The following is a 12330-nucleotide window of genomic DNA, read 5'->3' as shown; positions in this document are numbered from 1 at the left end:
AGAACCCCAAGGCCTGTATTTTGGTTAATGGCGCTCTAACCGATCCTTTTAACATCTCGAGGGAAACACAGCAGGGCTGCCCGCTCTCCCCGTTGCTATTTGACTTCTACATTGAACCGTTTGCCCAATGTTTAAGGGACAACATTAACATCAAGCCGTTTGTGTATAGGGGATGGGAGAGAAAGGTGGCCCTGTACGCGGACGATATCCTCGTCTTCACGTCAGAGGTTCGTACGGCCCTTCCTGCAATCCTTAAGGTGGCCTTGGAATTTGGGGAAGTGTCCGGGTATGAGATCAATGCCTCTAAGACGGAGATGATGGCGTGGAACGTGGATCAGAATTCACTTAGCACCACTATTCGTGCTGGTTCTAAGATGCGCTATTTGGGCCTTAACCTTGTTGAGGATATTAACCAGATCGTTACAATAAATTTCACAGCTGTTGCAAAGGATTGTTGTAAATTGCTGCAGTCTTGGGCACAACTTCCCTAATCGTTATTGGGAAGGGTTAATTTAATTAAAATGTCTATTTTACCTAAGATTTCTTTTTTATTTAACACTGTTCCTTTATATTTTGATCCATCTTTAATAAAAAAATTACAGGCCGAAATCAGTACATTTATTTGGAATAAACATCTTCCAAGGATCTCCTGGAAGAAGCTTAGGAGGCGTAGAGAAAAGGGGGGGCTTGCAGCCCCAGACCTCCAGACTTATGCATGGGTGTTCCAGTTGTCCCATGTCAGAATGCTGTTAAAAAAGCCGTTGGATTCTGGGGTAGGGATATTGTTTTTCACATTGCTTAAGGGAGAGGGAGCTAGCCAGTCAGGTTTTTTATTTAAATTTGGGTCTCCCAAGTTTAAAAAAAATAAAAATAAATTGAAGATCTTACAGGGGATGGTCAAAATTTGGGCCCAAGTAACTAAATCTATAAAAAAAATAGGGTATTACAGCAGTAGGACACCTTTATGGGATCTTCCTGAGATCCCGGCTTGGCTGGGGGATAGTCTTGCAGTCCCGTTTAAAGAAGCTGGGGTAGAAGTTTGGGGCGACTTATTTTTGGATGGGGACCTGCTCCCTTGGGAGTGTTTGAGAAACAAAATTGGTCCAAATTTGGCAAGGCTTAAGTATATGCAAATATCTAGTTGGTCCCGTGCATATATCTCCCGGCCTACCCGAGCCAGCAAACTTCCTCTAGGAGGGCACAGCTACCTAATATCTCTCTTGGTAGATAAACTTCCCGCCAAAAAGGAAATTTCAATATGGTACCACCTGATCTTGGATGAAACGGATGGCGCATTCCTGCTACCAGACGAGCTTTGGTCTCCACTTATGAGTGACTGTAACTTACAAGATCTTTGGAGTACATCGTGTAAGATGTTATGGGATGCTGTCAAACCGGCATGGCTACGTAGGAACCACCTTTTTACAATCCACTGAGTTTACTATTCCCCTTTAAGGCTCTCAAAATTCGCTCAGGGGAGTGTAGTAGCCTGTCCTAAATGGTTTGGTGGCTTCCCCTGATTCCCATATGTTCTTTGAATGCCCCCACCTGTCCACGTTTTGGGAGGCCTTAAGTAAGATCCTTTCGTCATCTCTGGACTCCAACATAGTTCTTGACCTCCCTCTCGTGATTTTTGGAATACTAGAGGTGGTTCAAAGTCCGGCGAAGAAGTTAGTGTTTTATTCCATCTTGCTTGCCAGAAGGGAGATATGCAAAAAATGGAAAGATCCTCTACCTCCCTCTATTGATGACTGGTACGCCTCGGCACTGCAGGTTTCTAGATTAGACCTGGTCAGGTCTAAAAACCCAAACAAAAGTTTTCTGTCAGCTGTTAAATTGGGTTCACTGAGCAACCGGGGTTCCCCCCCCCCCCCCGGGTCCAATGATTATGCCACTATGACCCAATTCCTGGGCAGTGCCGTGTCCCGGTTGTCTAATCGGGATATTCTGGCTGCAACCTCCACCTCTCTTTTGGTTTTAATTGGTGATCATATGTGGTTGAAGCGTTAATGCTGAGGCATGAGGTCGGATACTCTACTTCTGTCCCTGCCAGTTGCTAAAAACTGAGGCAGCATGTCGCTTGTATACTTTTTGTTTGCACCATAAAAACCTAGGTGGCAAATGAGGACATAAAAAAACAACAACATTTGCTGTAATATTTTTTCATCAATTATGCACTAGAATGGTTTATAATAAAACCTTATAAAATGCATATTCAGATTTCCTGTGTGTAGTCTCTTGGGGAAAAAGGGCTTGTGTGTGCTGTCTTGGGAGAAAGGATGAATTGAACCCTCTCAAATACCTATGTATCCGACCAATCAGTTAAGTTCCTTATTCAAACTCAATCTTTGTACATTCACTGGAGTTTCGGTGGACATAATGATTTTGCAATTTGCTATACCTGCATAAGGGCTAAGAAAACTCTACCAGGTGTGGTCCTAATACAGCCTTAACCCATTATGTTTGACTCTGTTGTTGGGTAACTGTGCAAACTTCTACCCAGTTTCCCATAGTTTTGCTAAACTGTATTTTGTATACTTAATTTTAGATGTTCATCAGCGTTCTTTGAAGAGGAGAGGTCAGCCTTACAACAGAAACGACAGAAAATCCGTCTCTTACAACAGCGGAAGGTGGCAGACATCTCTCAGTTCAAAGATCTGCCTGAAGAAATCCCACTCCCCCTGGTTATAGGAACAAAAGTCACAGGTAATGTCACCTAAAAACTACATGTCTGCTTTTAAATGGAGTACTGCGTAAATGATAGTGATTAAAAGACTGTAACCTATACAGGCTAGAGCATCAAAATTGTCCTTTCTCTGAAACTTTACATGTTAGTCCCTTGTCTAAAAGATATCTGGGGGTCCTTTATTTAGTAGCTGGTGTAGGAAACTGGGCTTCTGTTGCAGTGGTCGCCCCCTCCCCCCATTTTGTGCTCCAACGAGACTCCTGACAGGGAATCAGATGCTGGGTCCTATACCCTCATGAAGGAGACCCTGTCTAAGGACTGTAGCGTATAGTATTAAGTTCAGGGAGACTAAAAAAAACTAGAATCAGACCTAGGTTGATTTTGTGACCTTTTCAGTCAAGGCACTAAGTAGCTGGTTAAAAGGTAACAAGGTGCAGTACTATGAAGGGCTGTACAATTTGTTTATGAAAGAGCACATTTTAGTAAATTGTACATCAGAAAAGTTACATATGCATCTGTTAGATACATCACTTTCTAATCCCAGTGAGTAGTAAGAAAGGTGATGAATGGTTTAGGACTAGGATTCCCGAAAAGCATCAGGAGAGATTCCAAAAAAAGGGGGGGTTAAGGCCAGCAGAAGGGGAAAGAAGGTGGTGGCAAGTCCTCCAAAGAAGTTCCTTCAGGGACCCAGGCCCTCCACAAAAGAGGATAGTGCATCCCACCCCAACTCTAGTGGTGAACAGAGTAGTGTGGATCCCTAAGCTTAAAAAAATCATGGGCTGGAGGCCCTGCTTTGACTGTCACTTAGACATTACAGAGGGGACTCTGCTTGTCCCAAAAAAAAGATAGGTACTGGGGTTGTCGGTGTTGCCTTTGAAGATTGCCCCTCAGATGAGGACATTCTTAGAGCTTTTTACTGGGAAATTGGTCCAGTTGTTGAGTTGGTGATTCCAAAAGCAGACCCTTCTATCACATCTGAATGGCGTGCTGTAGGAAGCTGTCTCTGTATATACTTTATCAAAAAGAGATATAGTGTGCACAGAGTCCAGTAAGTCCCCAAAGGTATAGCAGAGGATAAAGTAGATAACACCTTACTCTCATTTCATTTCATTTTGTTTCAAAATCTTCATTTTGTTTTTTTCAACCATAAAAGATACATAAAACACATAAAATTTTAAATACAGTTCAAATAGTCCAAATAAAAATCCAAGCGGGCAGTTTTGCAAAAAGAATCAATGGAATGCGGTCTGTATGACCCTTACGCCCTCTTTTTTAAAACATAAATAATAATATAAATATATTAAAAAGGCAACAATATTAAAAATAGGAAAACACATAATATTTAGGCTTAAATTTCTCATCCCTTTTTAAAAAACTCAAATATTAAGATAAAAATCAAATAATATCTACATGTTTGCTAATACATGGTACAATACAAACACATAAGTCCTTTCAATATTAAAGACCGCATTATTTAAAAAGCTTTGGGAAAGCAAAAGTACAAACAATACACTAGAGCTTTAGACCTAATTTTGCTCTTAAGAAACTGACTGCTAGCAGAAATCTACTAACGCCAAAGACAATGACTTGTGCAGTTTCAGTTTTTAAGATTCTTTCCGCCCCTTTACATGATCTTATTCCTAGGTTTAAACAGATCGGTTTGATCCATTTTTTTCCTAACCTTGGCATATACTGGACAGAAGAACAGAATGTGCAGCTCGTTTTCCTTGGCTTTATCTCGACACAAAGTACACAGATCACCAATGCTTTCAATATGATTACTGGCCCAACTTGCTACAGTTGTATTAATGTTCATTACACTATTTCTAAATTTCATGTATAGTGTTTTGGCAAGTTGAGGGCGTACCTCGTCCAAAAAAGACTCAAAATATGCTGTATTTTTGAACAAAAAAAACCTTGACGTTAAGGCCCCACATGCTGAGTCATGTAGCACGCTGCTTTGAAAGTGTTCCCAAAAGGTATATTTTAATACCTTTTTCGAGGCTTGGGTCAATAAAGATGGGTCATCCCAAAACTGAGATAAACCAATCCCTTTCAACCATAGACAAACATGTCTGAGCCATGTGATGCTTTTGTTCTGATCCAACTCCATGATTTCTTCTAAACCGGCCTTATCTAACAACGCTGAGGTTGTCCAAAGTCTCACCCAGAGTGTAAGAGGCCTTAAGATTGCATAATGATCAGTTCGTTTTATGTTCAGGTCAAAAGCAATTGGTATTAATGGTGTACGTACTGGAAGCTTTAACAGTGCTCTATAAAATTTGTTTTCTCTCCTCAAAGATCTTTTTACATGAAGGTCCCCAAATTTCAGCCCCATATAATGCGACAGATTGAGCCTTCTATTTGAACACCTCCAATGCCAGGGAAATGGCCTTAGTAAAGCTATTCCTATGCCTTTTCATAATTGGCAACGTATTTTGTGTCAAAGTATCTTGCTTTTTTCTAATTGAGTCTTCCACGACAGTTTAGTATCCAAAGAGACACCCATATAACTAAAACTCTGTACGTATTCCAATTTTTGGCCATTCAGAACTATGTGTTCGAGGCATATGAGCTGCAGATTGTACACTTAGCACTAGATCGCCACCTGGTGTTGGGCTCGGATGATTGCAGGTTGTTGTCTTCTTGGAAGAAGTCTTTGTAGTCACGAGATAGGTGACTCCTCCCTTGGACAATACTGCGCATGGTCATCGACTCCATCCTCAGATTGTTTTTTTCCGCCACTGGGTTCGGATGAAAGTTTCCGTTCCGGCTAGAAAAGACACTTTTCGACATTTTCGAAGCGAAAACTTTACAAAACCAACTTTCGACATCGAATAAACCTTTCGACATCACAACTACATCCCGGTGCGTCGACGCGGGCCGTTGGGCCTATCTGCGCCGTACGGCCTACGCCTCATGGACAGAACTCCATTCAAGAGATGCCCGGTATGTCGAGCAAAATTCCCTCATAGCGACCATCACAAGGTTTGCAACCTCTGTCTCTCGCCAGAACACTTCGAGTCGACCTGCACAGCCTGTGCCTCCTTCCGATCGAAAAAGACCATTCGTGATCGGAGGGCCCGTCGAAACGAAATGAGATCAGCACCGGAGGCTATCTTTGAGGAGGAGATCGTCGAAGAAGACGTCTCCGAGGACGAGAACCCACTCGAAGATATCTCCGAAGACGAGGCTCCACTCGTCGCCGAGGAAGACTCGTCTGATCTCCAGATCCTATCGGGAGCAGAGGACTCGGACGATTCGATTCCATCTCGACAACCCCGTGAGTACCTCTGCCCCTGCACAACAGACACTGCCCAAACCAAAGGCAACGGTCAGCACTTCGCCCATGGGGCCCAGTCGAAACCGAAATTTACCCTCCGATGCCCCGCCTTCGGGCTCGGCTCCGAGGAAAAAGAATACGCCTTCTGGTGCCTCGGCACCGAAAAAACCACATGTGCCAATTCCACCTCCTCCATTGGCACCGAAACATCCTTCGATACCGAAGGACTCTTCGGCACCGAAGCTAACACGCCCTTCGGCGCCAAAAGACTCTTCGGCACCCAAACCTAAACAGACATCGGTGCCGAAAGCCAAAACAGTGACGGACCCGAAAGCTTCGACTCCGAAACCATCCGGTTCCAAAAACAAAGACTGGAAGATAGACTCCGGCGCCGCAGGCCCAACAAACCTGTCTCCACGCCGAAATCTTCCACAACTGTACCAAAGACCACAAGGCCTGATACAGACAAGCCTAAACAACCTTCGGCACCGAAGAAATTGCCACAGGACTCAATCACTCCTCCTAAGGCAAAAAACACTAAAGAACCACTATCGGCACCCAAGAAATCGGCGCCGAAGAGGATTATACAAGAGGAAGATCTATTTAGACCAGATCCAAAGCAGAAAAAGGTCTATATCAATCCACAAACTGGACATGTGGTAGCAATTCCACACAAAAAGAGACCAGCAGACACACCACTTCCAACTATGGTTCCTGCCAAAAAGGATTGTGCAACTTCTCCAATGCACCCTTCCTCTCCTTCACCTTCTTCTTCTCCTATCACTCCATATATTGAGCCTATAACTTCTCCTGCTCAATCTCCTGCATCATCACACCACACTGATGAAGAGTATGACTTAGGTGGGGGGGGATGATGTACCAGAGACACATACATACCCTTTACATGAGGATGAGGATGTCAACCCAGAATATCCCAAAGACGATGATGCATATAATTTCCAACCAAATAATGCACCAGACATCCCTGACCCTCACTACTACCCAACAAAACCTTCACCTCCAGAGGATAGTATTGGGATTAATCATCTATTAAACAGAGCTTCACTTTACCACGGAGTTCCAATGCACTCTGATGCCATTGAGGAGGATTTCTTATTAGACACTTTTGAGCAGTCACAAAGATCTACTCAAATACTACCTATGATCAAAGGGGTCATTAAACATGCACCAGAGATTTTTAAAGATCCAGTAAGGTGTAGGGTACTAAATCCCAGAATAGAGAAAAAGTATAGACCAGCACCAGCTGATCCAGTCTACATTAAGGGACATCTACCATTGGACTCTTTAGTAGTGTCATATGCACGTAAAAGAGCTGATTCCCAGACTTCTGGTGACACACCCCCGCCTGACAAAGAATCAAAAATCATTGATGCGTCAGGGAAACGGATTGCTGCACAAGCAACAAACATATGGCGCATAGCAAACACACAAGCCTTACTCTCACGCTACAATAGGGCTCACTACGACCAACTAGAAAAGTTAATGGAACATCTACCAGATCAATACAAAGATCAGGCAGCAGAGCTCTTACAGGAAGGCAAATTAATATCTAATGCCTCAATTAAATGCGCACTAGATGTAGATGACACAGCATCCAGGGCAGTTAACACCAGTGTTATCCTCAGGCGTCATGCATGGTTACGCATTTCCGGTTTCAAACCAGAGGTACAAACTACCATCCTGAACCAGCCCTTCAATCAAAACCAATTGTTCGGGCCAGAGGTAATAATAATAATAATCCACATTTGTAAAGCGCACAATCACCCGTAAGGGTCTCTAGGCGCTGGGGGCCGTCGGGAAGATTAAGCAAGCTATTGCCCAGAGTCACATGGTGCTGGGCTAATCTGCCGCCGGTGTCGGGGATCGAACCGTGATCCCCAGATTCCGGAGTCAGTCGCCCTGGCCGCGGCGCACAATACACTAGAAAAAATTAACAAGCATTTGCAATGCAATAGGTCTCGGGTTAATTAAGTTTGAGCTATTGGCATTGCTAAATATTGCAACACCAACTGTAATATTCCATGCAGCACAAGAGCAGTGATGAATGTGTGAAGGTGAAGGTGTTTGCCCGTGCATGTGTGTGTGTGTGTGACGCATTGTGCACGGATCCATGTCTGCGCGTTTCGATGTGTGTGTTGGCTTGAGACCGTGTATGCCTCGTGTGTGCATGGATCAACGTGGCATATCTAAACAAACTTTTACGTGTTTCTGTGTGGCATTGAGTGTGCGTTTTTATGTAGCCGAATGGAACCATGTGCAATTGTCGCCTGCGTGAGTGCCTATATATGTGTGTATGCATCTGTGAGCTTATATTTGTGTTTGCTTGTGTACTTGCATGGCAATATAGAAATGTGTTATTGTGTAGGTGCTTGCATGTGTGTGCGGTCTTATATGTGCCCTGGTGTATTTGCATGTCTGTGCTTTTATGTGCGTGTGTTTCGATGTGCGTGCTTATATGTGCCCTGGTGTATTTGTGTGCATGTATGTGCTTGTGCTTCGATGTGTGCGTGCTTATATGTGCCCTGGTGTATTTGCGTGTCTGTGCTTTTATGTGCTTGTGTTTCGATGTGTGCATGTGTCTTCATGCCTATATGCGCCCTGGTGTATTTGCGTCTCTGTGATTTTATGTGCTTGTGTTTCGATGTGTGCATGTGTGTTCATGCTTATATGTGCCCTGGTGTCTTTGCGTGTCTGTGTCTCTACTGGCCAGCCAAAGTGAGAACTCAGAGCACACACGCTTCCTGGGAACTCATTGCTCAACGCACACGGACCCGACCGTCACCCTTCACCGAGACAGTCATGGCCTAGCAGAGCTGCCGGTGCTCTACCCCCGCCCACATCTGGGCTTGCATGCAGTTTCATTTTATAATGCTGCTTTGTTTACCTCTCCGTCCATGTGTCATAGTTATGTTGCCGTATTTGTAGGTGGCGCGCTGGCCATTCCATCTTAGCGCGGCCCGAGATTTCTCTCATTCCCCCTGCCAGGGTGAATGAATAGATGGATCATTGGCAGGCTTTAGCCCGCAACACATAGTAAGACTTTCTACTTTATGATTTAAACCCCCAACCAGCGTCATCAAAACTCCTGTTGGTGCCTTAACGATGTTGAATACTTCACAGGCAGAATCCTCTTACTAGCACACATCTCCTTTACCGACAAAGTTTAAATATGACAAAAATATCCAGGACGATGGAATGAGTTTAATATATACATATTCGAGCTGGTCTCCCTCCGAGGAAGGTGTCCTGTCTGGAGCCTGCGGAGCGGTGTTTGGCGGGTGCGGCTCGCCGTCCTCCTGCACCTCGGGCTGAAGGCGAGCAGTGAAAGGAGGCCTTACAGAAGCGACTCAGGACCCGCAGACCATGATCCGGCCCGGGGCCAGCCCGGTTTACACTCGGGATGCGAGGTTGGTTAGCAGCAGAGCTTCGCACACAGCACCGCAACCAGGTTGCGGTCCCGCCGTATATACACACTTTGTAAACGTGCGCCTCTTGTTGAGGTAGGTTTATTTACACCGAGGCGGGATATGAAGTTTTTAAATTTAAAAGTGCTTGCATTTACATTGCCCGAACCAGACCTGATGGCATTAAAGCGTTTTTCAAGCACACTACTTTAAAATGCAGCATATTTTTGTTATTGTACGTGCAATACCAGTAACGTGCTCAAACAAGTGATTGCATCTCAGTGCCTGCCTGTTTATCAGCGCCGCGCGCCTCTCTGCAGACTCCCCCTGCATTCCAGAGAGGCGCGCGACGTGATCCGGTCAGCCCTGGAATGCTGTGGAGACAAGACCTGGCCTCGCGCACAACGTTATCCTATGGGGAAACGCTGCGCGCGGCCAGGTCTTGTCTCACTTCGGTGTTCTCAGACTGCTGAGACGCCGACAATAGTTCTCTGGCGATTACTAGCCGAGACCTAAAAAGGACACAGACACTGCTAAGTCTATGGGTGCATTACAATCTACCCAGACTAGAAGTTCTTTTCGTCGCTCCTCTTATAGAGGAGGCTCCAAGCGGACCTGCGCAGATAACGCATCATCTTTTAAAACACATACACAAACCCCCTCTAATAAGGGTTACTTTAGAGGAGGGTACAGAGGCAACAACAATAAGGGAAGAGGTAGAGGTAATAACAACAACCGCTCCTCTTCCACTCCCAAACAGTGACTTCCCTCTGCCTCCCCTACAGCATTTCACTCCTGTAGGGGGCAGATTATCACAGTTCCTACCTGTCTGTAATTCCATCACAACAGACAAGTGGGTAAGACAAATTATCCAACATGGCTACTGCCTAGAACTCACAGCAACCGCCCCAAACATACCACCCAGGCAGCGTCCAATGTCCACAGAACACATAACACTGCTTCAACAGGAAGTTCTAGCACTTCTACAAAAAGATGCTATCCAAAAGGTCCCCTTACAGGAACAAGGAACAGGAGTCTACTCCCTTTATTTCCTAATACCCAAAAAGGACGGGACATTAAGACCGATCCTCGACCTCAGGCCCCTAAACCACTACATTCAATCAGATCATTTTCACATGATCACTTTACAACAAGTACTCCCATTACTACAACAGGGAGACTTTCTGACAACACTAGACCTAGAGGATGCCTATTTTCATATTCCTATACATCCTGCGCACAGGAAGTATCTAAGATTTGTCATACAAGAACAACACTATCAATTCAAGGTCCTTCCATTCGGGGTCACAACAGCACCACGAGTGTTTACAAAGTGCTTAGCAGTAGTAGCAGCACATCTCAGAAGACAACAGATACATGTCTTCCCTTACCTCGACGACTGGCTCATAAAAGCAAGATCGTTCAACCAGTGTGTACAACATACAAAACAAACGATTCAAACATTACACGACTTACGGTTTACAATAGACTACACCAAGTCGCACCTAGAGCCTTCGCACGTTCACCAATATCTAGGAGCTACCATAAACACATCGGCAGCTCTAGCCTATCCCAGTCAAGCCAGGATTCAAAGCATTCAGAGCTTAGTCTCCCTTTTTCAATGCCAGCACTCTCTTCAAGCCAGAGTATTCATGAAACTAATAGGCATGATGGCGTCCTGCATCTTCATAGTTCCTCACGCAAGACTGCAAATGCGCCCACTACAAGAATGTCTAGCACAACAGTGGAATCAGGCTCAAGGTCAGCTCACAGACCTGGTGTTGGTAGACAGCCGTACATATCGCTCTCTGCAATGGTGGAACACCAAAAACTTGACAAAGGGACGGCCGTTCCTAGAACCTGTTCCACAAATAGTGCTCACAACAGATGCATCCCTCACAGGATGGGGAGCCCATCTCCTGCACTATACCACTCAAGGCCAATGGAACAGCCAACAAAAACTGTTCCACATTAATCATTTGGAGTTGCTAGCGATTTTCCTAGCACTCAAAACGTTTCAAGTACAAAACAAAGCTGTTCTAATCATGACGGACAATATGACAGCTATGTACTATATACAAAAACAGGGGGGGAACACACTCTCTGCAACTGTCCCAGCTTGCACAGAACATTTGGAGATGGGCCATCCCTCAAAACATACACCTGACAGTAGAACACCTCCCAGGAATTCACAATCGGATAGCAGATCTGTTGAGTCGTCAGTCACAACAGATTCACGAATGGGAGTTGCACCCACAGGTTCTCCAACCATTTTTCCAAAGGTGGGGGCAGCCACAAATAGATCTGTTTGCCACCCACGAAAACGCAAAATGCCCAACCTTCGCCGCCAGGTTTCCACACCCACGGTCGGAGGGGAATGCAATATGAATGAACTGGTCAGGCAGATTTGCGTACGCTTTTCCGCCTCTCTCACTCATTCCACAGTCTCTCAAACTAATACTAGTGGCCCCCACATGGGCACGATAGCCATGGTTCACCACGCTTCTAGATCTCTCACTGGTTCCACATCAGAAACTACGGCTCACGCCGTCCCTGTTAACACAGAACCATGGAGAAATAAGGCACCCAGAACCAAGCCAACTGAATTTGGCGATCTGGCTCCTGAGGTCTTAGAGTTTGGCTACTTAAACTTACCACCAGACTGTATGAATATAATTAAAGAGGCTAGAAGACCCACCACTAGAGCATGCTATGCTGCTAAGTGGAAAAGATTTGCAATTTATTGTAACAACAATCACATTGACCCATTGGATATTTCCATCCAAAATATTATTTGCTATCTTCTACACCTACAAAGATCCAACTTGGCTTATTCTTCCATACGACTGCATTTAGCAGCAATTGCAGCCTATTTACAAAATAGACAGCATCTATCTCTCTTTAGAGTACCTGCAATAAAAGCATTTATGGAAGGA

General features: G+C 44.8%; 1 protein-coding gene across 2 annotated transcripts in view; it reads left to right on the top strand.

The window, feature by feature from the left end:
- LIN9 (lin-9 DREAM MuvB core complex component) overlaps positions 1 to 12330 on the top strand; it is a 478167-nt gene that overhangs the window by 213473 nt on the left and 252364 nt on the right. For both annotated transcript variants that reach the window (XM_078647550.1, XM_078647551.1), the window contains exon 7: positions 2549 to 2706. In XM_078647550.1, coding sequence (XP_078503676.1) covers positions 2549 to 2706 — 158 coding nt within the window. The remainder of the gene's footprint in view (positions 1 to 2548; positions 2707 to 12330) is intronic.

This window comes from Lissotriton helveticus, chromosome 6 (genome assembly GCF_964261635.1).
Source record: "Lissotriton helveticus chromosome 6, aLisHel1.1, whole genome shotgun sequence".
NCBI lineage: Eukaryota > Metazoa > Chordata > Amphibia > Caudata > Salamandridae > Lissotriton > Lissotriton helveticus.
This window is presented reverse-complemented; position numbering and strand designations above follow the sequence as displayed.